The 24,558-nt window shown below is 45.3% G+C and overlaps 5 protein-coding genes and 2 long non-coding RNA genes across 7 annotated transcripts; 5 read left to right on the forward strand and 2 right to left on the reverse strand.

The window, feature by feature from the left end:
* Window positions 1-441: 441 nt before the first annotated feature.
* LOC26533472 (uncharacterized) lies at window positions 442-1,024 on the reverse strand. The gene is made up of 2 exons (XM_015179605.2): window positions 761-1,024; window positions 442-655 (listed from the first exon to the last, which is right to left on the reverse strand). Exons 1-2 carry the CDS (start codon window positions 967-969, stop codon window positions 550-552), a joined length of 315 nt encoding a protein of 104 aa, XP_015035091.1. The 5' UTR covers window positions 970-1,024; the 3' UTR covers window positions 442-549.
* A 106-nt stretch (window positions 1,025-1,130) lies between these two features.
* LOC26533905 (uncharacterized) lies at window positions 1,131-2,443 on the forward strand. The gene is made up of 2 exons (XM_015179604.2): window positions 1,131-1,381; window positions 1,440-2,443. The coding sequence occupies exons 1-2, from the start codon at window positions 1,304-1,306 to the stop codon at window positions 2,352-2,354; spliced, it is 993 nt and encodes a 330-aa protein (XP_015035090.2). The 5' UTR covers window positions 1,131-1,303; the 3' UTR covers window positions 2,355-2,443.
* A 227-nt stretch (window positions 2,444-2,670) lies between these two features.
* LOC117183577 (uncharacterized) lies at window positions 2,671-3,420 on the forward strand. The gene is made up of 3 exons (XM_033377904.1): window positions 2,671-2,897; window positions 2,979-3,093; window positions 3,167-3,420. Exons 1-3 carry the CDS (start codon window positions 2,792-2,794, stop codon window positions 3,306-3,308), a joined length of 363 nt encoding a protein of 120 aa, XP_033233795.1. The 5' UTR covers window positions 2,671-2,791; the 3' UTR covers window positions 3,309-3,420.
* Window positions 3,421-3,428: 8 nt separating this feature from the next.
* On the forward strand, window positions 3,429-4,331 carry LOC6903890 (uncharacterized). The gene is made up of 3 exons (XM_015179603.2): window positions 3,429-3,747; window positions 3,818-3,935; window positions 4,038-4,331. The coding sequence occupies exons 1-3, from the start codon at window positions 3,558-3,560 to the stop codon at window positions 4,219-4,221; spliced, it is 492 nt and encodes a 163-aa protein (XP_015035089.2). The 5' UTR covers window positions 3,429-3,557; the 3' UTR covers window positions 4,222-4,331.
* LOC26532055 (uncharacterized) lies at window positions 4,320-4,801 on the reverse strand. Its single transcript, XR_004468699.1, has 2 exons — window positions 4,532-4,801; window positions 4,320-4,470 (listed from the first exon to the last, which is right to left on the reverse strand). It is a non-coding gene; the product is annotated as an uncharacterized lncRNA (long non-coding RNA).
* A 228-nt stretch (window positions 4,802-5,029) lies between these two features.
* On the forward strand, window positions 5,030-5,898 carry LOC6903889 (uncharacterized). Its single transcript, XM_002136599.3, has 3 exons — window positions 5,030-5,387; window positions 5,455-5,569; window positions 5,634-5,898. Exons 1-3 carry the CDS (start codon window positions 5,300-5,302, stop codon window positions 5,737-5,739), a joined length of 309 nt encoding a protein of 102 aa, XP_002136635.2. The 5' UTR covers window positions 5,030-5,299; the 3' UTR covers window positions 5,740-5,898.
* A 915-nt stretch (window positions 5,899-6,813) lies between these two features.
* On the forward strand, window positions 6,814-13,819 carry LOC26532895 (uncharacterized). The gene is made up of 2 exons (XR_004468700.1): window positions 6,814-12,522; window positions 13,166-13,819. It is a non-coding gene; the product is annotated as an uncharacterized lncRNA (long non-coding RNA).
* The last annotated feature ends 10,739 nt before the right edge of the window (window positions 13,820-24,558 follow it).

The raw sequence follows: 24,558 nt of genomic DNA on the forward strand, positions 1-24,558 counted from the left end.
CTGTCCACCTCTCTGTCTAGCCGTCAGCTCTAGCCGGCGGTTCGCTTTTAGTTTTAGCATTTACTTCTGGCATAGTTTGCATTTTTCTAGCCACTCGTATCTATCTATCTATCTATCTATCTACCCATCTATCTATGTATATGGCATGTTTCATTTCGTTTTTCGTCTATTTTTTTAGTCGTATTCTACAAGTATATGTATGTTCTTATTGTACTCTGTGCTGTGCTCGTTTTTGTTATGGGATGGGTGTACGAGGGCTGTAAATGCCGCGTGTGCTCATCACTTGCAGACACTTTAGAATGCAATGCAGCTTCCATCTGCGAGATACACAACGCACTGAGAGTAGACAGACAGAAAGATACAATCGAATGCTCAAACGGCTCAGATCGGACCGGATCAGATCGAATCAAATTATACCCAATTGGTTTTAATCCTTTTTGCTCCACTTTACTTTATTGTCTTTGTAAACAGTTTTTGCCCTTTTTTCATAATGTACTGTACAGATAGATAGATAGATAGATAGATCGCCAAGTAACGTTAGCCGAAGCTCTAGCATGTTACATACTTGACACATTTCCAACAACAGCGGGGAAAATCTTCGGCTGTGTTTACGCCACTATCTTCGCACTTTTCGAACGTGGCTGGAATCTGGCAACTGAATTGGAAAATTGCATATTAGTTTTATTCAAGGTCTCTGAGGTACCTCAGACGAGACACACAAAACGGGACAGAACAGAGGGATCGGATCCCTATTACTTACTAGTGAATCAGGGCATCACCATTAGCGGTATGGCAGTATATGATACCACAATAGTCTTTGTGCTGCGAGTATTCTCCCACTTTAGTATTAGAACCTGGGGTTTTGCAGCTCTGTGTTTTCTCATCGCCAGGATATTTCTGGTAGTGAACCAACGAATGCGCCCCGGATATGGCCAGCAGCAGGATGAGGATATTCTGCACGACAGCCATGATGACAGACCAGACTAGTCAGACAGCTAACTCCACTTGCTAACTGAATGCACTGCCACTGCCACTGACACTTTTATAGGCCATATTCAAATTGGCTCCAGCAGGTGGCAGAGAACCTGCGATTCACAGCAAAACTGTGGCTTAGCCAATGATGGCTTCTGCGTAAAGACGGTTCTCTCGGAAATACATCACACGTTCACTTGTAATAATTGGGTTGGGTAATCCCCCACTCGTTCATTCGATCACTAGATTTAGAACTAGGCGACTTTGAGCAACTAATCAACTGCTCAAAATATACCTCAGGAATCGAATTCTGAGAATTCCTGATCAATAAATGCGAACGCGAGGCTTGCTTATATTCTTTTATCTGCCGCTGCTGCTCTCGAGTGCTGCCGGCTATCGACGGGACAAGGTAAGGGCGTCCAACCTATGGGCCTCACCCACCTATTGACCCGACCTCACTATCGCAGAGACATCGGGCCCCACGCAAGCGAATGGCCAGGCCGCAGAATCTCTTCGAGGACTTTGCCCCCCTCAGCATCGATGCAGGAGGCGGTTACGGATACAACCATCGGGGAGATGCGGGTCTGGCTGGTGGTGAGACCGCTGGGAGTGAAGCTGCTGGAGGAGCTGCTGGAGGATCTACTGGAGGAGCTACTGGAGGAGTTGCTGGAGGAGCTGCCAATAACTGCCAAGAACCCTCGGCGCAGTGCAATGTAAAGGAGATCTTCAAGCCCGGCAATCCCAAGGAAAAGTCCTTTTCCATAGCGTTTCAGGCGGCGCAGGACGCAAAGGCGGCCAACGAGGCGCAGGCGGCAGCAGGCCTGGCAGCGGCTCAGCACATCAAACTGGAGCTGGCCGAGAAGGCGTTCCAGTCGGCTAAGGCGGCAGAGGCGGCTCTAATGGGCAAACAGATGATGGTCGAACAGCTGGAGCAGGAGGTGAGCCAGGCCAACGCCGTCATCGAGGAGGAGACCAACTCGCTGCATAGCACGGAGATCAACATGAAGGCGGCCATGGATGCGTCCCGTCTGGCTACCGAACAGTTGCACTCTTTCACCGAGTTGCAGAAGACCTTCAAGGAGAACCTGGCCAACATCCAGACTGTGGCCATGGGCGTCCAGCAGGAGATGGCCTCCAAGACGCAGCTGGTCGAGGCCGCTCAAAGCCGGATTGCAATGCTCCGGCAGCAACTCCAGATCTCCAAAGAGGACTACGAGAAGACCAAACAGGCAGCTTATAAGGCTGCCTGTGCCGCCATCGAGGCCAAGCAGAAGGCCGCCTCGAATAATGACGGAATTTCGGCTGTACGCAAACGCCGTCAGCCGCCCCACTGCCCCTTATCGATCGATGACAATGGAGTCGAGGGGGAATCAAAAGCTTGATAACAACACACACACAATCCCAATCGTACATATATTTTGTAGATGCTGTTCTGATTTCACACTTCAATATCAAAATGATCCTTTCAAAACTGTGTACTGAGCTCTCGGGGGAGTTTTGGACCCCGAATTGGCCGTGGATCCAGTGGAAACTTTAGAAGCACTTGCAGCAGGCCTGTGTACTTGCAACCGGGTGTCACGTTACTAACGAGCATGGCATATGCTTTGCAATTTCCCTTGAAGAAAATGGAGTGTGCAGAACTTCCGCGAAATTCGCGAATGCCGGTTACCATGTGGCGGACCACGAAAAATGTGCCTCTAATCGTGTGGCGGGATAGTAGTACAAACCTGTGTACATATGTATATCGTAGAATGAAGTACTATAAAGGGCACAATCAATCAGGGGACCAACCATTAAATGCTTGTTACTCGTTGCGAAAATGAATATGAATTATAGTCGGAGCTTAATTCGGTTCCTAATTGGGCTCATGCTCCTGTCCCTGGCGGATTCTCTGGTGCACTATTGGAAACTGGAAGCAGGCGCAGGTGACTTGCTCCATTGCTACCATATAGTAGTGTTCTTTATTCAATGTTTTTTGTTTTTGGGTTATATTTGAACTATTTCAGAAGAAGGGTGCAAATTCGAAGACCGCGACCTTAAAATAGATGAAACGGCGAAGAACCCAGATGTGTGCGGGGTCCTAGCGTGCCAGAACAATCAAGGCGACGCCCTCATTCAATAGCAAGTATTCGCCATCTTTCACATGTTTTCCACTGACGGCAATCAATGATTCTCCTCGAATATACATGTGTAGCTGCCAGATACCAGCCGTCTTTGCAGGCTGTGATGCAGATTCCGTGAAGACGGACGCGGATTGGCCCGATTGTTGCTGGCTTTGCGTTACGGAGGTGAACTGTGCCCAAAACGCAGCAACAACCACGGCGGAGCCCCTCTAATAGTTCATGTGTTTATCCATACAAAATCATGGATCATGGCGGAATAAATCAAGCTGGAGACTTTGGGGCACCTGCCCTTGCAACGGGTCTCAGTCTCATCTTACCCCCCAAACATTCCCCCAGTAAACATTCCATGGGGGTCGATTTCAGCCAGAAGGAACGTCTCGGGGGTAGAACTGATTTGCGAAATGCCCAGGTGCGACTTGCCTACGTATCGTATTGAATCGTAGTAATCGGCAGGGTCTATAAATGGGCCCACCAGCGAAGGGACCACCAATCAAACGCCTTCCACTGGTTTTGTCGGGTGTTCCACAGTTTTTGTTCCGTTCAGTTTACGATCAGTTTCCGAAAATGAAATACATTTTCTTCTTAGTTCTGGTTGGGCTCATGCCCTTGGCTAAATCTCTGGTGCACCCTGCTAATTTGGGCCCGAGTGGAGGTAACTAACGCCTCTGTTTCCCCATGCATGCTCTTTCAACGGGATGATACTAGTATTCCACTTATTTCAGATGGCAAGGGCTGCAAAGGACCAAAGGGTGACATTTTGCCGGGAGAAATGGTGCAAGACGAAAAGGTTTGCGGCGTCTTTTATTGCGCGACCGACAAGGGGGACGGCTTCATCCACTAGCAAGTATCCATATATCCACTAGCAAGTTTTTCATATTGCATTTGGCACTCTTCACTGATCGGTGGCCCTTTTAATACCCGATCCCTTTACTTCTAATGTAGCTGCCAACTAACAGCAACATTCGCAGAGTGCAGTGGAACTACCGTGTCGACAACGGTGGACTTTCCCGATTGCTGTTGGTTGTGCGTCAAGGATAAGAAGTGCGATAAGGAAGGTGGAGCAGAAGCAGGAGGAGCAGGAGGAGCTGGTGGAGCAGGAGTGGCCACAGAGAAGCCCCCACCTTAACGAGCACTCTTCAATCAGTTCAACAAAAGTCCAGATCGAAATCTCTTAAAACAAGTGTTACTTGTGATGGTTTTTTTAAATAAAAAATCCTATACGAGTACAGTTCTCAATTCGTTGTTGTTTTGCTCATACATATGTTTAACTTAACAATCAGTGTAGTAGACGCATTGAAAACAGCATTCGGGAAATAGTTTATACGTGTCAACGCCAGTTTCGTTGCACTCCTGGAACGGGAGTGTGGTCTGGCAACTGCATGGTCAGGATCAATTTTGATTATTCGATAAATCTGATACCAAATTGTGTCACTTACTATACTATAACGGTGGTTCCGGACGTGTCATAGCATAAATATTCACCACACATTTCGAAGTGATTATCACGCATATGAGTGCTAAGTATGCGGCCATCTGGCAAAGCGCATGCTTCATCCGCGGTGCCTTTGGCTGGATACTTTACCCACGCTGCCAACGAATGACTACAGGACACGGCCACGGCCAGAACGATAATGCTCTTCAAGATAGCCATCATTGTAAACAAGCCAGACAGTTACCTCAAGTCTCTAGCTCACTGAACGGGACTGTGGCTGATACTTCCTTTTATACCTTTTATAGTAAATATTTATTTTCTCACCAGAATCTGGCAGCGCACCTGGACTCTCCATGAGAATAACGTCTCTGCAAAGGCTCCACACCCAGTCGTAGGAAAACTTTATGAAATAAACATATATATGTACATATATCTTTCAGATTCAAAATGTGCCAGATCTCCAAATGCTCGTAAATTATCAGTTTTCGTACATTAGACCTGTAAAAAAAGACCTGTGTAAAAGGAAACCGATAGGCAGCAGGGTGTTCCCAGTTGCATTTGCACTTGCAACGAGTGTCCAATTGCCGCTTGGATCGTATTCTCATGTAGGATTATTGAACATTTCTGCGAAATGCGATGCTTGCATGTGGCAGTACATCGAATATCGGGGGCCGTGATAACGTAGTATAGAGTACTATAAAGGGACCAACAAACCAGGCGGCCAGCCATCGAGGGCTTTTCACTCGTTACAGCAACAGTTCTAGAGGCGAAAATGAAGTTTACAGTAATTGTAATGGGGCTCATGCTCATCCCATTTGGAAAATCCCTGGTGCACTATATGAAGCTGGAACCAGGCGCAGGTAGCCCACTCCCCTTCTTTCATATTCTCTATATTCGAGAGGTCATCTTTCATCATGATTATTCCAGACGGTGGCTGCAAGGGCACAAGCGGGGACTTGAAAGTGGGCGAATCGGAGAAGGACCCCCTTGTGTGCGGCTCCATCCACTGTACGAACGATGCTGGCGACGCCTTCGTCCACTAGCAAGTATCAGCCAAATCATCTGCCTATCTCAACTCTGTTGTGAATAACTCAATCATTTTATAGTTGTCAAATACCAGTTCCATTCGCACTGTGCCCTGGAAGAGGCGTGACCACAGAAATCGAGTTTCCCGACTGTTGTTGGATCTGCACCACCTACAAGAACTGCTGATTAGCGGACCACATGAGCAGCGGGTGCTTTGCCAATCATTTAATTCAGCTATCTTTCCAAAAGGGTTCCAACTCTCTAGCCGAAAAATGTGCCCATCGGGAACGAAAAATACAAATGGAAAAGGAGATGCACGCAATAAAAGAACAATTATAAACCAGATCTGGGTGTCGGGTAAGGAGGAGGGCCACTTAGGAATATGATGAGCGGTTGGGACTCGGCTTCAGTTCGTGCAAAAGAAATTCGGATGACGTATGCACATTGAACGGGAAAGACAAGTATACATAACAACAAAGAGCAACAAAAACGAAATCCAGAAAGCTGTTTGGGTACACAATTTGTAAGCTGCGGCTGCTGCTGACAATGATACCCTACCTGAAAAGCGATACACATACATGATCGCATGATCCTTCTAATGAGCGAATGATTTCCAGGAGAATCTAGACATTCCAGGCACGCGCAGAGTAAGAATCAAGGTGTAGCCGATCAACGTAGAAAAAATCACCTATTTTTCTCTTACTCTTTATTTGTTAAGGACCCGTTTTAGAACCCTGAAAAAATACAATTATGTAATTCGGTGAGCATAGCATAAACACTTTCGGTCCTCTTAGAAGTTATCGCATAGTCCATTGCGAAAGAAACAATAAGAAATATGTAACTAGAAATGGCAGAGATTCACTAGTTTAATTATGACCAATTAAGTTTTTCCAGAAGGGTGCGTAGCGACGGCGAAAACGAGCAACCTTAACGTACCGTGTCGTCTCAACCGCAGAAAACCATGCGGTGCAACATGTTCGCTCCGAGGGAGATGGCTAGCAAACGAAACGCAACAACAGGCGCGAAAGAAATACAGCGTGCCAAAGCGAGATGGCTAGAATGCGCACACCCAGCAACAGCAACAAAAACACACCAAACGGTAAGCTAATAGAAATGCGACAAAATATATACCCAGAAGCGGCGCCAGAGAGAGAGAGAGCGAGAACGAATAGAACAGCTGTCTGATAGTCAACATGTTTGAGGTCGTTCGCGCTTTAATTCAGTCATGATTTTTTCCGCCCAGCCGTTTTCCGTTACAGTTTTGATCGCTCAAGTCGGAGTTGGATTCGAGTTGCGTTGGGTATGGTATCACACTCATACTCATACCAAACGCAATCCCAACCGCTGACTACCGTTGAATGACTAGACGCAAAAACGTAAAAGTAAAAATGTTTTGATCGCGCGCTCTGACGGACGTCACCTCCTCGTCCGCCGTCACTCGCCTTAAAAAAAGAAACAACAGCAGGGCGAAACGGACAAGTGCGCGTCCACATTTTCGGTCCGTTGCAAGCTCCCGCGTGCCGCCTCGAAGTGCCCAAATTAATCCCGATGAAGCTCCAGAAACCAAGAAGACTCGGTACGCTCACACCAACACAACACCTAACGAATTCTAATTTGTATGCGTCCGTGTGCGAGTGAAGAAGCTAAAGCTATCGAGGAATTTAACATTTAACACCTTGGCCAGGCCGTGCCCACGCGTGTTTCACACATTTCAGCCGACCTTTTCCCGTGAATTCGCGCGAGTCCGGAATTAGACAGTGGCAACACGTGGACGTAAAAGGCCATGACTCAGAGCATTACCAGCACCAGCTAATTGTCAAATTTTCCAAAATTGATAAAGACAAAAAATACCACAAATCCACAAGCCATTCCCCCCAATGTGTTAATGAAAGCAATAGTCGACGGAAATAAAACTTCGTGTCACGATTTTATAATCACCGAAACATCTCAACAGGAACAGGCATAGGAAAGCGGGTTTCCAGAACGATTCCAGCTGAAATACCCGCCGAAGAGGAGTGAGCGAGAGGCATAATAACTGAGTATTTCTTTTCTTCATTATTTCCAAGCCCGAACCGAAGAAGCAGAGAGAACCGTTACGATGGCGACAAAAATGTGGTCACAATTGCAATCAAAGCAAAGACACACGTAAACGTAACGGCGAGCAGCGGGCAGCAGTCAGCAGGCAGCGCTGCTTCAAACATGTTGCATGCAACCAATCTGCGCGATCGGCTCGAAGATCGCAGCCATGCCGAACCATGCCGTCGCTGCCAGCTTTCACTTCGTTTTTACAATTTTTCAATTCGTTTTTGGCGCTTTTCACTTCGTTTTTGACGCCCGATCCCAACGGTTCTTGGGGCTTGGGGTTCTTCATAAGTGCTCTTGCACATCGTGGACGGCCTGTACCTACATGTGTAGATATTTGTGTGTTTGCCGCGCGGGCGTTATTGTGCATATTTCCGGTGGCCGAAAAATAAGAGGAATAACAGCTATACGATAAAGCTATACATTTCCAACAAATCGCTCACAAACACTCGCATCTCCCATGTTCTGTGTGTTCGTTGCGTGTGTGTGTGTGTGTATAGTTGATCCACTCGTAAAAATAATAATAATTGCATTTATCGGGTGTCCGACCGGCGCCAGCTTCAATTTAATTATAAATAACATCAACTAAACTAAATAGCGCCATCGCTTCCACGCTCTTTCGAGATCAGTTCCAGTCGGCAATACCAGATGTACAACACACATGCACGTGTGAACATGTGTGTGTACACATAGTTCTGTATACTTTCCAACGTTTTTGCTTGAAAGAGTCCAAGTAGGCGTTGAGGCAAACCTCGTCCCTCTTCGCGCTCAGCCTCCTACCGTATCGTCTGGTCTCGTCTCTCAGGGAGCATCACGCGCGCCGGTACAAAGTTAAAGTTTACTTACACACACGCGAGAACAACCTTCGTAGTACTTAACGGATCCCGTTTGTCAACCCACTTTTGAGCCAAGGGAAAAATCAATACATTTCGAGGCCCCCTTGCTTTGGCGCAGACCCAGACACCACCGAAGATAATCCCAACCCAGCCAAAAACTTAAACCGATTCTAAAAAAAAAACATTCGAAGAGAATGAAATACATTACTTCTTATCGGGGAACTGGGGACAATGTTCCAAGGTTTTCGAAAACTGAGAACTTTGAGCCGGCGCACACTCGATAATAATTAACAAGAATTCTCGGCAATAAATATGTACATAAAAGAAGAAAATACTAAAAATAACAAAAGAGGGAAACACAGTGCGGTGACGAAAACACGTTTTGCTATTCGCAAGGACATCTGTTCACATCTTACCGGGCAGCATTAGATCCTTTAGATACCTCTAATACTGTCAGGTAAAGATGTCGTCCGTGTCCTTATCCATCATAAATCCCAAGAACAGCAAACAAGGCGTAAAAAACTAGTTTTTCAATTGTGCGTGTAGAAGCCCGAAAAAGAGATCACATCACAGCGGAAGGAAGGAAGGAGAACACGACGGGCCACAAAGAGAGAGAGAGAGAGAGAGCTGCTGGATGTCGATGTGGATAAATGAACAGGCAGCAGAGAAATGGTCATAATTTTTTTTTTTGCAGCATCAGCAACGACAAGACGCGACGCGACGCGTTTTGGGATGACATCAGTAAGAGACAGAAAAAAAGAGAGGGAGAGAGGGAGAAATACATATCTGTACTCGGCCCCTCTTCTGTTCGACGGTCGACCGGCGCCGCCCATGGGAGAGTGGTGGGGAGAGGAGAGTGTGTGTGCAGGTAAACCTTATAGAAAGAAGACAACGTGGTCGGAGGAGCGGGCAGAAGAGGGACCAATAAAAAATATATTTTATGGTTCCGCTTCTTTTTTCGTTTTGCGTTTCGTTTCTTAATTTCTTCTTTTCAGCATTTTAGTGACAAAAATTCACTTTTTATGATGCCATTTCCCTCTTTTACCCCTCCCTACCTACTCCGCGATTTACGATTATAGCTAACTATCCGAAGCATCAGGTTGGGTTTCATTTTTTTCCTGTCTACGTAAAATGTTCATAATCCGAAATTATAGAAATGTGAAACCAGAAACTGAATTAAATGCTTACAAATTGCAGAAGCGTGATCAAATCGAAAGAGAAAAGCACGGCTTGTAGGGATATTTCATTGGGCTATGGTCGCCGGAACTTTAGGATATGATGTGCCAATCGGTCGTACCTGTTCAGAGCACCGTGCAGATGGCATTATGTGTACCATAAATATAGCAGCTGCAAGTAGCGCAGAGCAATCACTGCAAAGCAGCTGCCCTGCCTCGTTTAGCAAGTGCTGATCGATTTCCCTTTTGTGCTGGCATTCTTCCGTTCGTTGCAATTCTCTGCATTCGATTCACGCCTTTGCTGATAAGCTACAGCATTGGAGGCTGATCTCGCCCCGAGACCTGCACTATCTCTTCGCTTCTCTTCTAGTCGGCTGCCTATCCTACACATTTCACTGTGTGTGTTTGAGTGTGCGCTGTAAAGGCGAAAACAAATACCGGTGCCGGCAAACACAACCGGGGCTATTGTCAAGAGTGACCAGAGTAATGTGGCTATGGGGTCTCTCAAGGAGGGGGGCGCAATTTCGTAGGGGAGATATATGACCCACAAACACACTCGTAATGCACACCAAGGAACAGGGCTCGTAAAAGCGTTTAGAGGCTTTTAAATTTTACAGTTTCTTGGCACAGTGGTACTCATGTTTAATGTACTTAGTGTTCCTTGGGTGCTTGGGTGCTTGGCTGGTTGGCGACGGTGGGGCCCCTGTGGTAAAAGGGGTTAATCTAATCAGGAAAACAAAAAATGCGTTAGCTGCGGTCGTCTGGTGGAAAAGATCTCCAATGGCGGAACCGAACGAGACGAAACGACCAACGTAACCAGAACGAATATAACACCTGTTAATGAACTTAGGAGCGACTCTAATGAAATACACATACACACATGTATACCAAGGTCTGCCCCTCTGTATTCCAAAAAACCCTTTTGGAGTTTTCCAATTAAAGATTCTATAAATCTACCGCCGCAGGTATCCCCCTGATAATGCATTCGATTCATTGCTGATCTCCGACTTCGGTTTCTTAGATCCCCTAAGATTTCTAAGATTGAAGCATTTACAAAGAATTTACTTTAACCTTGCGCAAGGTGACCGGCAATGCAGACAACATCTACAAATAATCAATCTACCGTTGTTGTCACCCGACAGAGCCGCTGGCCAAGCCCTAAAAGACTCTTGGTATTTCATAATTCGGTTGAGAATATTCCAAGCGGTCTAACGGTCAAACCAGCGGCAGAAAAAGGTGCCAAGTCAGCGCAATCGTGCGACAATTTCACAAGCAACATTCATCGGCCAATCTGAAAAATTAAATCAGGCAATACTCGATAGGGCCGCACTTCAAGCCCGAGCACTAAGGCCGAGTGCTAATCGAAATTGTGACCAGAACACTTGTGGTATCCACACACATGGCCGCATGATAATGCCACATTCACACACCACATCCCAAACCACTCTCCAGCTGAAAAACCAATAACGATCGATTCAAATGCAAACAAAGCCAAACAATACCAACCGGCAAACCCATTGACAGTCAATTCCATCGATGGCTCGAGGGGAAAATGTTGAAATGAATTTCATATCGCTGCATATCTCAAATCTGACATCTGATTCTGCAACAGCAGCATAGACACAGGCACTCGAACAGTCTGTATAGAACAGGCTTTTGTAAATTCTTGAGAACGAACCCTATGTCTATGACCAATGGTCAATCTTGGAAATCCATCGATCGGTTCAAGGCAATTCCACTATCTTCGAGCAGGTGAAGCGTCGTCAGAGTTGAGAAGTCTAGTCCGAGTACGAGTACATATTGTACGAATATATGCAGAGGACCAGTATCTAATCGGGGGTTGGGGCTAGAGTATCTAATCATGGACGACGGACCGCAAGTGCGTGTAGAGAGTATCTAATCATGTGTGTGTGTGTGTGTATGTGTGTGTAATTTTCTTTCTAAGACCAGGCGAATGCGGAACCTGTACTATATTTCTCGGCGATTAGATCCAGCGATTCCCGAGAAAAAAGATTGTGCGAAATAAGAGCAGATCTAATGGCTGGAATACGGAAATAAAGTAACTAAATTCGATAACTGACAAACTTATAACTGTCTTATGGCACAATAACTCTCGTCTGTATCGTATCTGACAGTCACCCAAACGAAAAATCTCCACTACCGTATCTCGCCAGGCAACAGAAAAAGATACTACGAGTACAGGGGCGCTGCCACTGAAATGAGCCCCAATCAAAATATTGAGCATGATTTATAAATGACGGACGGGGTGTAATATAATATGCCTTGACGTGTTAATAGAGCGGACCCAAAAGGAAAACGAAGGAAAAGAAAAGAAAACACGATGAACTGCCGCAGGGGAAAGTGGCAAAGGCGGAAAGGGGCAGTGAATGTGAATGGGCGTAAATCAATTAAAGGCTAACAAAGCAATCAAGCTCCAGATTCATATGGAACGGGTGAGGTGGCGGGAGTGGGTGCGGGAGCGGGAGCGGGGGCTTGTAGCGAGTCATGCTCCGTCACTCCTTGAACGGATTGTGTGTCACAGCAAGAGTTAAATTGCCCCAAAATGCATTCGATAGGCCCAGCCGGACTTCAACACTTCATCACCAGCAGCGCATTGGTTGTGTCCCCCTAATGAACCAAACTTGTAAGACGATTCCGAGAAGACTCCACTCTTGTCTTGGTTTGACTCTTTTTCTCTCGTTGTGCATTAATTAGTTATACACTAATTTCCAATTCCGATTTCAGGCATGCAAATGTTAATTGACCACTTAAGTTAAAACTTCATAATGATCGTTAATAATACCGAGCGATCTCTCTGAAGGTAAAAAAACGATAGGGCAAGCAGGAGCAGAAGGTTGAGCGAACGCCGACAAACTGTAAGCAAAATAACAGGTTCACAAACCTTAACTAGCCAAGTCGAAGACTCTTAAAAGATATGCACACGCACACACCTACCAATACACATACACAGGCATTCATACGACTATAAGTAGTCACCTTTCAGAACAGAGCTGTGCGCTGACGATGCGAGCATGTGGGAAATCTGAGAGCATAGTGGCAGCCCGGTCCGGTCCGGTCCGGTCCCTCTGAGCTTCAGGCTCTAACTGTCCGTTAATGATCTTTTCTGCTAGCTCATTTATCCAGCATCTACTTGCATGCAGTATATACATATGTAAATATGTAGGTGTACACCCAGCAGACTCAAGATGAGAACATTGTACGGTTCTAGCTGAGACAGTATTCCAAAATGTTGTTTTGGGCCAACCAACAAAAGTTCACAGCGGTTAAAGGAGCAAATGGAACAATTCAATTTTAAAATTTCCAAGAAATGGGGGCTCAAAGATATATTAGCTTCCCCTCTAATGATATTCTATGAACCTAAGTACTTCTTTGAACGCTGTCAGAGGATTTTAAACCGCTTTTATAGAAAATTCAATTAACTGTAGTTCGGTTCAATTTAGAGCAGTAACTATAAAATAACTATTATCTTAAATTGATCAAACACTTGTACAGGTACAGGTACAGGAACAGCTAAGTGGTGCAGAGAGTGAAGGGGAGACTAGACTGATACAAAAACTGGATGGGAAAGAAATGCAAGCTCATGGCTCATAATCAAGGGCCATGAAAGCTGTTTCCTGCCCAAGCTGATTGCATTGATTGCCCCCCAAACTGGAATGGAAATTGGACCAAACGGGGAAGGAGTCCGTCCGCCCGTCCGCCCGTCCGCCCGACCGCCTGTCCGATTCTGACTCGTGCCGGAGCCACTACCCCAAAAGAATGCACCAGGAGTTTCCCGGCCTAGCGAAACTAACACTGCTCTCACTCACTCTCTTGGCCACAGGTAATTGAACGTTCTCCCCATTCTCCCATTCAGCGCAGCTACTGTGTGCAACCGTGGCTCCATGACACGCCTGCTCTTTAGCGATGGCCCTGGGAGGGGCCTAGGACTGGGCAATGTGCATCGCGTCGCATCGCATCGCATCGTATCGCATCGTATCGCATGGCATCGCTCCGCTGATTCAGCATCGTCGCTGGGGTGCATCAAATTAGCATTGTTCCCAGAGTCAGTGAGCTTTTTGCCTGGGCACTCCGAGACTGTACTTCGAGGCAAGAATAACCTTTAATTGGATTGAAGAATTTGAAATAAATATAAAATGTTTGTCATTCATGAAATACTCGTCGCATTCTGTTTATCTTGTATTCTCGCTACGCGCCAGCATAGATAATCCCATGTTGGGGAAAAAAGACCAACATTCAATTAAATAAATTACCCAATTACATATTGACATAACATACTCGCACTCGTATTGTGTGGACTATAGACTATAGACTTTTGAAATTTCATTATCATAAAAGCATATTTCGTGGAGCTACGAGTACGAGCAGGCAAGCATTAATAACTTGGCCTGCAATTTGCATTCGTTATCCGAAACACATGGCGCCCGTACCCACATACATACATACATATGTATGTACATATTTATGAATTGGGGCCACAAAAGCGCCACCTGGCGGGGCCACGCGTGTGTGGCTAATCGGCCCCGTCCGTTCGGGCTTGGTAATTAAAAAACGTTAACGTTTTCAGCCTGGTTATTCTATTTTAGCTCTCTTTTTTTTCGTTATTTCGTTAAGTTGAACTAATGGAATAATTAGCGTAAATGTTGCTGAACAAATTTCAGCTGTGGCACGACTATTGGTCGCCGCCACATGGACGCCGAGTCCAAGGAAATTTGGATATATACTGTATTGGCTGGATACTCCTGTCCATGCCTCCCTCGGCACACTGTTGGAGGAGTGGTTACTCAGTGAACAATTAGCCAAGACAAGAATCAACATATGGAGGCTGTTCAAGCCGTCATGAATATGCATGAACAGCTGATTTATAAGTGAACTCTACGCCCCGTCATAGCTGCGACTACAGACGCCTAACAGCCATCAACTATAACTATATGTACATATAAACTTAACACGTAAAAAATAATATAAATTTGCATAGAAATTGCAATGAACCTTAGCTCGCAAGTGGAAGAACAGCAAAGCAACAGGTTAATGGCAGCACTGGCCAACAAGCGAGCTGGTAGAAGGCAGAAGGGGAAAACCAGATAGGAAGGCCTTCTACACACACACAAATTACGATTTACTATTCATAATACAGCGATGGGATTATATTTTGGCTTGGAATAACCACCATATGACATGGATAATATCCATATGTATCTGAAATATTCTCGTCCTCATATACAGGGCAGAAAGGATCGATTGTAATGAACATTGAAGTATTCTGAATCCAAGGATTATTTCTAATAATATTTACAATATTTTGATAGCTGTTTCAATAGTTTAGCTTTAAACTCACCGTTCCATTGCTGCTCCATTTTGCTGTTGCACAGTGTAATGGCCACACTTAGCGTTGCTGTTGCTGTACTCGTACTTGTACACATATTATTAGCATGACTGTTGTTGCCTTAGCAAGTGGTGGCAGACTTTTGAACCCGCGCAGCTGACTGTTGCCGGCCCACAAGTGCAAATTAAATGGTTAGTGGAGTGGGAGGGGGCGAAAGCAAAAATTTGTTCATTTACTTGGCCAGCAGCTACTGTTGGCCAGCCAGTGTACTCGCATGCATTTGGCCATCAGATGCGAATTGTTTTTATTTTATTTTATTTTCCGCTTGTTATTTATAGCGCACCATTCTGGGGCAAGGGGGAAGAGTGCCAGGCAGGCCGCAGAGAGCAACAGAGTTATTAATGCTTGGAATTTTCATAATCGAAACGGGTTTCCGTTTCCAACCGGCAGAGGCAGTCAGGCAAGGAAGCACGCGCGTCTTGTCCATGCAGAGACGGAGACGGAGACCAGACCAGACCCAGACTCTCTCTCTCTATCGCTCTCTGGGCAAAAGCCAAGCATGGGTTAAGCTGAAGAAAGAGGGAGAGCGAGAGATAGAGAGAGAGTGAGCAGAGTTATGGCAATGGCAAGACAAGCACACGCCTTGCGCGAACAGGTGAAGCGTTTAACTGTACGTGGCTGGTGCAGGGGTTGCTGGCGGGGAGTGGAGAGTGTCCAACCAATTGGCCCGAGTGCTCCATGGCTGGACTTTGTATACTGTCAGACCTGCACCTGGGTACGAGTATACTCGTATGCAGAGGACGAAAGAAAAACACTTATGATCCGATCGCTAATTTGTTGAACTTGCAATTCTGCGATTGCTTTTCAGGATATTTCGCCTGATGCCAAGTTTAATCGCGGGGCTGCATTCCGATAATGGAATGCTGGCAGAATGCGATACCAATTGGGAGCAGGAAAGCCGATAGGCAAATCGATTATTATCGTTATATATCGTCAAAAACGAGATCGTCGCTCTCTGCTTATGCAAATTCTTAATAATCGCGTTCCTTCCATGGCGTCGCTTCGCGTCGGCTTTCACTCACGCAACATGCATGCTGCAACAGGTCGGTGCCGGTCCGAAAAAGCTCATTGCCCATGGCAATGGGATTGCCTTGCCGGGCTGCAGGTAAGGTAGGTAGCCCCATCCCCATTGCCATTGCCAATGCCAATGCCAACCTGCTCGACGCTGCAGCACGATGGCCAAAGGTGTAATTTGCTTAAAAGCAGCGAACAAATAAAGGGTTTCAATGGCCCGACTCCACCGGCGGACAGACAGCCAGAGATAATGAATTGAAGAGCTGCAGCAGCAGGGGATAGAGTGCGGTGGAGCAGGAGGATGAGGATCAGTGACAAGTGCACGTTGTCCGCTTATGACGTCGGACGACAGCTGCCGTATTTTTTGACTGGCCCACGGACAGTCCATGTCATCCTCTGTCCAACCGCAACATCATCTAGGCCTCCGCATCCTGGTCATAGTTTTTAATTAAGTGCGTGTAGGTTTCAGCTTTGGCTTTTCCTCCCATCATTATTCTGCCTGCCTGCCTGCCTGCCTCCCTGCCTGCACTTGACTCTTGATGTGCGGCGACGCTTGGGCTCAGCAGCCAGGCTGCGTTCCCAGGAATGCTGAAAACTGATTAGGAGTTGCCTCAGAAATCGAAAATCAATTGGCGGAAGAGGAGGAGCAGTAGGAGGTGGAAGGCCTTCTGGGACACCGAGGACCCACAGCGGTGGCCCCAAAACTTTGGTCGGAAATCCATTTAAAATGCATGGATAGCAGAGAGCAGTATGGAAGGAGCTGGAGAGGCAATCAATTGCAGTGCGTGGAGGGAGGGAAGGAGAGGGGCTTCTGATAAATGCCCAAAGGCTGCCAAGCGCAACGTCGATAAAATAAATGAAGAAACCAAACGGCGCTAGCTGTGGGAGAGGGAGAGAGAGGGCGCGAAAGAGAGTAAGCAGAAGCTTATCGAAAGAACGCAGGCAATGAGAAAAGAAGCGAAAAAACCGAGCGGCGCTACCAGAGAAAGAGAGAGAGAGAGAGAGAGAGCGCATGAGAAGCTTATCGGAGGAACGCGGTGTGGAATGGCCAAGGAATTTATTCATAAGCATAAAAAAAGCCCAAGCCGCAGCTCTTGGAACAGGTTCAACTTTGGATTCGGGTTCGGGTTCGGGACGACTCTGGCAGGGCAGAGGCTTAAGTATTTATTATTAAAAGAGTCCGAATGCAATTGCGGCGGCTCGCCCAAGTGGTTTACGCCGCCACAGCCACAACCACTGCCAGACGATGGCCACTCTGCACGATAATCATGGGGTGTGAAAAATTTATGAACGCCGTCTTCTCGGTGCGCACGCGCACAACAGAGCGCAGGAACCGCACTGCCGCACCGACCCTGACAGCATAATGAATATACAAATAAATGTTTATAAGTATGCTTAATCCCCAAGCGGCAGGCAGGCCGGAAGGGAACTCCGCCACGCAGCAACAAGTGGATCGGATCTTTGTGAACTTTCGATTTGTGGCTCCAACCGCGTGGATCGATGGATGGATGGTTGGATCGGCTTGAGTCATCAAACGGCTTAAGTGCTGTCAGACGTCTGGTGGCTAGCCGCATGCTCAGAGCATCTCAGATTTATGGCCTGTTAAAACGTCTGCCGCAAAGTGCCAGGCAATTGGTTAAGAGCTACAAGCCCAAGATACAACACGTCCGATAACAAAAGGGATCACACACACACATGGACACAAAGGGGGAGCGCGCCACATGGACCCAAAAGGGGAGCGGGACACATGTCCAAAAAAGGATCCACAAGGAGCAGTCGGAATCGCAGTCACAGTCGCAGTCCCCGGCCCAAGTCCAAGTTCATAAATAAAAGATGGCAAAAACCAGACTCGAGAAAGGGCAAAACAATGGTACGCGTCCCCGGCCTTTGAATTGAAAACAAAACCCTTTAAACCCGGGAACTGCACTGCATCCGAGGCAGAGCTCAAATATGCAGACGTGACTTATTTAGGACAAATTGTGTGATTTACGTTTCGCAATAAAAACAATAATGGGAGCAGAATAAGTGGGAAAGAGAACGGATGGAGTGGGATAGGAGTCTGAAGAAGAAGTGGAAGGAATTCCTTGCACTCAATGAACACTCAATGAACTATTCGAAAAAGGACAGAGCAGAGGAATAATAGATGGATTAATATAATAAAGAAGGAATTTGTCATTGGATTCTGCATACTTAATAATTCTAGCTAAAACTTAAAATTTAGCCATCTCAAATTAGCAGAAAGATCATATCTAAATCACCATAGCTTAGAAACATTGAGTTTTTGGCATATTCCCAGTTATCTTCCTTCAGGCCCTCAACAACGTCAAGTGCTTCTCACGCTGTATCCCCAGTGAAGTCCTCATATGGCGATTGTCGATAAGAAAGGAAGGAATATGCTATAGGCTAAGAAATTGGACACCGTCGATACATGGACTAGGACAAGTGTCTACCCAGAAGATTATGCTTGAGAGGGAGAGGACTCGCTTGACTTGCAAGAATCTGGGAGTGGAATGGGACCGGGATCCCGAAGAAGGTCAATGGTCCGCGTCGGGGTCGGGGTCGGACCGAACCAGGCGATGCCATGGAATCTTCGCCTTAGCTTGGGGTTTATGGTTTCTTATTTACGAGTTAGTCCCATGGCTATTTTGAATATTTAATTTTGTGACACTGACTCGACTCGGTACATCGGTCCCGAAAACTCTCAACCATAAGATACAATACTACCCGACTCCACGCTATTTTGTTGCTAGAGGCATAATTAAAATTTATGGCCAATGCGCTTCGAGCCAATTCATTAGTCGCCTTCTAGACGCGGCCTAATTAAAAAGTTTCATAAATTTTCAGCCCCAGCCACCTGTTGATCATGGTCTATGAGGCCATGAGAGGTTGAGCGTGTGAGTGTGTGTTTCTTTGTATCTGTGACTAATTCCCCAAACTATAAAGTATGTTGAGAAGGGTCAAAGTTGACTAAAGTAAAGAAAACCATTGGGAATTTAGGTTTAAGTAAACGATGCTCTCTCTCTTCAGAAGGACTCTTTTGAGCGTAATTATAAATCCTGTCTATTCTCTTTTACAGCTCTTTTCAACTGTTTGCTATTGGATTTTAATGAGGAATATATATGTTCATATGTACAAATTATGATGGAATTGCCAAGCGGACACAGACAAGCCTGTGCAACTGCAACAGAACCTGCCTGCCCCTGCCCCTGCCCCTGCACCTGCCAGAGACGTCATTAGCATGCAGGCAGCAATCCACAAAGCCAGCCAGAGGGAAGCGACCACTGCGATCGGTTGACAGTTGTCAAATCCACTTACGCTCTTCATGGTAAACACATTTTGACGAGCCTGCTGAAGGATTTATTCAAGTGCAGACAGACTAACAGACTAATAAGTGCGGTCCCCTCTCCACAGATATATGTACATACACCAAGAGTGTATACAAATGGAGCTGCAGCTACCTGTTTCTACCTGGAATACCCATTCAAATTTGTATTTGAATTCTTAACGGACAAAGCGGAGAGTCAAGTGGCTACAGTTCTATATATATATAGCTTCTAGAGGGATTGATATAGGTAAGGGATCCGAGCGAGTTCCGTCTGGCAGGGCTAAGGTAAAAGATGAAAGAGTAACCAGGCATTGCCAGGCCAGAGAGCAGACTGTATTGAAGTTCACAGGCATTGCCAGAAGAAAAACGCTCAAGTCTCTTCAGACGATCTCTCTCAATCAAACAGTTCTTCTTCGAGGGTCCAAGGTGTTTGGCACATACTCGCAATCGACAAGCAAAGAAATACACCTGAGTGTAGTCCGTGAACGAACGGGTTTAGTCGAAACGGAACAGAATCGAGTCAAGTCGAGTCGAGTGCCAACTGTTTCAATAACGAGATGAACAAATGTGTTGGCTCCTTCGTTTGTTCTTTTCCAGCTGTTTTCTGGCGGAACTGTGGAGGAGTGGGGGCTTTGGGGATAATAGAAGGTAGCTCCACTCAGGGTCTAGCGTAATATTTGCTCAGCATACACGTGTATTGACAGAACCGAACCGAACAGAACAGTCAAAATTGAATGCTTGAAGGTATACGTACCATACCATACCCCGAAAAAGAACTCGTGACTTAACAAGGCCAAAAGTAGTGCGAGTAGACGGTGGATGCTGGATGCTGGCATCGAGGGGAGGCGCTGGCATGATGCTGATCGTGATCAAGATGGATGGAAACGGCAGGCCATTGTGCAACCATTTCCACACCACAAGTGGAAATCCATCAGCCCTGATGATCCTCCATCCTCTTTGAGTCGATCTCCTCCTGTTTGTCAGTTGACAATTGATGGCCCGCACATTTATCTTTCACTTGTTGCCGTTTTTCCGTTGTTGCCTTGCACCTTATTCAACCATCTCTCGCTCTCTCTCTCTCTCTCTTTATTGTTTGACTCTCTCTTTTACGTCTCTCTGACTCTGCCGGGCCTTTTGAAGTGAGCCCGTTTTGACAAATGTGTGTCATTGCTGGGCCATCAAAAGACACGATCGTTTCAGTTGTTCAGTTTTTGGATTTTTGAATTTGATTTTGTATGGCAAGGTGTATTTTTTCGGCTATTAATGCTGCTTGATGGCTACAGAGAGACGCAAAAACAGTAAGACCAAATCAAGTGACTGGAAATCTGAAGATGATCATCATTATGATCATCCTCATCGTCAGCTATTGGCTGCTGAAACAACTTTCAATGAATGGGAATTCACTGGCAGTTCATTCAATCGCTTATTGATGGTCGCTCTTTGTGCGGGATCTTTGGAACTGATATTCAATCGACGTGATCTCATTTTAGACGATCATTCGGGACTACTCTGGCTGATCCAATTGATCTTCCGTTTTCTCATTCCATAGATCTTTTTGGGCCTAGTTTCTGAAGAGATCTCCAAAATAGAACACTCTCAATTAAAGGTATTACACTGAAAATGATACCAATGAGACAGTTTAGGACCTGGGATGACATTTGTGGAACAACTCTTGTCCCCGGGGTCTGAAAATGAGAACAGAATGCGACAGCCATCAAGCACTAAATGTATGTATACTCGTATGTGTGGATGTTTAACAACTTTCATTGTGGCGACAGCGAGGAATATCTAAAAAAAAATGCCATCACGATTTTGAAATAGTTTTCCAAAAAAGACCCCGACACACACACAAACGCGTACGCAGTGAACTCTGGACGGCGACAAAGATATTTTTATTATACACTGCCATATAAAAGAGTCTTATGGAGGCACGGAACGGTAGCATAAATGGTAGAATTTTTCTGGTTTCAGAGAACTTAATATTCCAAAAAAAAACCAACGAAAGCATACTAAAACAGAGATTCCAATCAGCTCTCACAAGGAAGGATATTCAAAGTGAAAGTTCTGAGGTTAATATCAGTTGGAGAAGTGTCTTTGAGAGCATTCCGTCTTCGGCGTTCCCCTGTCTGACTGGGAAAGTGAGAAGAGAATTTCTCAACATTTCTCAACATTTTGCATCATTTCAGAAGCCATCAACGGCGACACGGCGGCAGAAAAGCTCGCCACAAAATTTTCTTTTTAGCTGAAGAGATGTTGCCCCCTTACCATCCCCCTGCGGAGTAGCTGCGTAGGTGTTCGGGGATGTCCGTCCCTCTGTCCGTCCCGTCCGTATGTGCGGGCACTGTCAACTGTTGTTGAAAGATTTTCGTGTCGTTGTTTCCATGCCGCCTGCCACCAGACGACAGACATGAATTTTCCCGCAACGAAACAAAAAAAAATCCAAAGAAAAACGAATACATTTTGAAAATCTTTCTCATTCCTTTAACATTTCTCAAGATATTTTCCTCGTGGTTTTTTGTCGCTTGCTCGACGCAGCTCATACAAAACGTAAAAAGATTTAGCAATAGCAATGAATTTAGTTAATTTATGGCATTATTAATAACATCTATAGGAGAAAAGCGAAACTGTTCAAAAATGAGTGCCCACTGAATAACACATCCACGTTCTCTCAATAGAAGAAGAAAGAGCCTTCCTATATCTATTTATGCAGATAACTTGGGACAAATAATATCCACTAATTTGAGTTATTTGAGGTTCTTTAAGAAGGGTATCCATTGCATTCCATTTAAGTTGTGAGAAACCCCAAAAGTCATAGCAATGTCAGACTACCTCGTAGAACATCGATAGCCCTTCAAGGGCTGAGTCTTGTAGCTGGTTCGGACAATGGGGAATCTCACTGGGTCAGCTTAGTTATGCAGAGATTATTGAATGATAGCTGGGCCAAAGCCATAAATACTTTCGGATTGAGTTCCGATGCTTGTCTTGTGAATGGCACGAGCTATCAACCTGCATGAAATGCAAATAAGCCCCACAATGGAGATGCCAGCCAGCCGCGGCCCAAAACCAATTTACGACCCAATCAATAGAGCTTCAAAGCTGTTTCTTTGGATTTCATTTTGGCGTTTGTAGTTTGGCTTTTGGCTTTTGTTTTTGGGTTTGTTTGGATCCAACTAACAGCGGGCTTCGGTTAGTATTGGTCTCGAGTGGTTTCTGGTTTTCTAGAGTTCCATATTTACATTAATTTGTGAACAAAGTATGGCATATTATGCAAATATTTGACAGATTCAAGTCCGTCGGCTCCCCTAGCAACCAAACGAGATCTATTCAAAGTGCAGCCCCCAGTGCTCGACGGTGGCATACTCAGCAATGGTTATAAAACTGTACCGAGCTCTCCAGCCAATTGTTTGCCTGGAAACTACCAAAAAATCAATGGCTATCTGCTGGGATTGGTCGTGTATACCCGTCGTACCCAGCGTGGGGCGGAATGGTAAGCTCAGATTGAGACACAACTGACCCGAAACTGTCCGAGTGAAGCGTGAGGCTTTGTGGCGGAGATACCGATAACCTGGATGACTCTCTAGCTAGATCAGGCACTTAATTAATGTTATTTAGCATTGACTTGGAATTTAATAGTCCCCAGTTCTCAGTCCATGTCGCAATCGACATCGTCAAAACAGCTCGCTTTGTGCTGGACGCATTCCTTGGCGGCAACTTTGAACCCCACCGAGATTAAACATTTTCTGCTGATTCCAAACTATTGAAAGTGTAGATCAGAACGTCCCCTTTGTGTACATATGTATGCTTGAAGGTCCCCTCCCAGTGCTCGGGAAACCATGAATGAGATTTCTCATATTCTTCAATTCCAACAATACCGAGAATATGTTTGTTCATATGTATGTATAGAAAATTCCCCGAACTATGTTTGTGAAGCTCTTCAAGGAGAAAGTTAATTTTAGCCAGGGCCAGGCGAAAGGTTTTTCTTTTTCGAGGGCAATTTATTATCAAAATTTATGGCGATATTTAAACACGAAAATTGAAATAACACTTTTACGCATTTGACATTTTTATTGGCCACCCCCATAACCCGGCCCACCGCCACCCCTCCGTCGAAGGAGGGACGGGACTGACACTGACTGCCGCAAGAACAGCGAAACAGATAAAGAAGATTTGTACCAATTCCGATGCGAAGAAGACATTTTAAATTAAGTCTCAAGTCTCCTCGCCGCTGCCCCGGTTGTGCCTAATTTATTGCATAATCATAGGAAAATGCCGAGACAACAAAGTAAAAAGATTATCGCACGTCCTGACCCCAAGAATAATAAAATAATATAGCACTTATATGCCTGTATTTCGAAATTTAGTTCGGTGGAATCTGTTTTTAAGAAACATTTTACCACTCCTCAGAAATAATGATCGTAAGCAGATGAAAAATGCCATATACACACACACACCACACTAGCGCATATGCGATTGGAAATCGGAAACATATAATTTGCATAAAATCACCTGATTGAACGTTAAATATTTTTAAGATTCAGATTATAATGCAAAGAGATGAAATGCTCATAAAGTTCACGATCGGGCGGCACTAAAAAGAGACAACAATAAAATTGGGAGTACAACACTGAAAGAAATCGGTGTGAGCCGTCGAAGGAGAACCAAGAAAGTCTCCCTCTATATCTGTACAATTTCTTGCAGTGCAGAGGGGGATCTGGTGAATGAGGGAGAAAGAGAGAGAGGACTGTGAGCCCAACTTATGGAGCACCTTGCCTAAAGTCCGGCAAACATATTTGCATAAATTAACCAAATACCAAGCTATTTTACATTTTTAATGAACCACAGAAAATTTCTTATGCAGAATGAAATGATTGGGTACTGGGTACTCCCCCTTGGTCGCTTAACGTTTGTTGATTCTGTATTCTATTTCTTTATCGATTTATGTGCAAAGGTATTATAAATTAGAATTTTATGACATCCATAGGTGGAAGATGGCACGAAAATGTGTCATTCATATGAGCATAAATAAAAGAATTTCGAGTTAATTTATTTTTGCTGCAGCTGAAAGCGCTGGGTTAAATGGGAGAGATTTAAATGGGAGGAAGCTGTTTTATTTACATGTCTTACGGTTTTTATTCCCAGATAACTTTTGTTAAAAAGAGACCGCAATAC

Source organism: Drosophila pseudoobscura, chromosome 3 (genome assembly GCF_009870125.1).
Source record: "Drosophila pseudoobscura strain MV-25-SWS-2005 chromosome 3, UCI_Dpse_MV25, whole genome shotgun sequence".
Lineage (NCBI taxonomy): Eukaryota > Metazoa > Arthropoda > Insecta > Diptera > Drosophilidae > Drosophila > Drosophila pseudoobscura.

Coding starts and splice junctions, on each gene's coding strand:
- LOC26533472 (XM_015179605.2), bottom strand. CDS start 969: ATGGCTGTCGTGCAGAATATCCTCATCCTGCTGCTGGCCATATCCGGG. Junction 656..760: donor GGTGATGCCCTGATTCACTA/GTAAGTAATAGG, acceptor TTTCCAATTCAG/TTGCCAGATTCCAGCCACGT.
- LOC26533905 (XM_015179604.2), top strand. CDS start 1,304: ATGCGAACGCGAGGCTTGCTTATATTCTTTTATCTGCCGCTGCTGCTC. Junction 1,382..1,439: donor CCGGCTATCGACGGGACAAG/GTAAGGGCGTCC, acceptor TCACTATCGCAG/AGACATCGGGCCCCACGCAA.
- LOC117183577 (XM_033377904.1), top strand. CDS start 2,792: ATGAATATGAATTATAGTCGGAGCTTAATTCGGTTCCTAATTGGGCTC. Junction 2,898..2,978: donor GAAACTGGAAGCAGGCGCAG/GTGACTTGCTCC, acceptor GAACTATTTCAG/AAGAAGGGTGCAAATTCGAA. Junction 3,094..3,166: donor GGCGACGCCCTCATTCAATA/GCAAGTATTCGC, acceptor ATACATGTGTAG/CTGCCAGATACCAGCCGTCT.
- LOC6903890 (XM_015179603.2), top strand. CDS start 3,558: ATGGGCCCACCAGCGAAGGGACCACCAATCAAACGCCTTCCACTGGTT. Junction 3,748..3,817: donor TAATTTGGGCCCGAGTGGAG/GTAACTAACGCC, acceptor CACTTATTTCAG/ATGGCAAGGGCTGCAAAGGA. Junction 3,936..4,037: donor GGGGACGGCTTCATCCACTA/GCAAGTATCCAT, acceptor CTTCTAATGTAG/CTGCCAACTAACAGCAACAT.
- LOC6903889 (XM_002136599.3), top strand. CDS start 5,300: ATGAAGTTTACAGTAATTGTAATGGGGCTCATGCTCATCCCATTTGGA. Junction 5,388..5,454: donor GAAGCTGGAACCAGGCGCAG/GTAGCCCACTCC, acceptor TGATTATTCCAG/ACGGTGGCTGCAAGGGCACA. Junction 5,570..5,633: donor GGCGACGCCTTCGTCCACTA/GCAAGTATCAGC, acceptor ATCATTTTATAG/TTGTCAAATACCAGTTCCAT.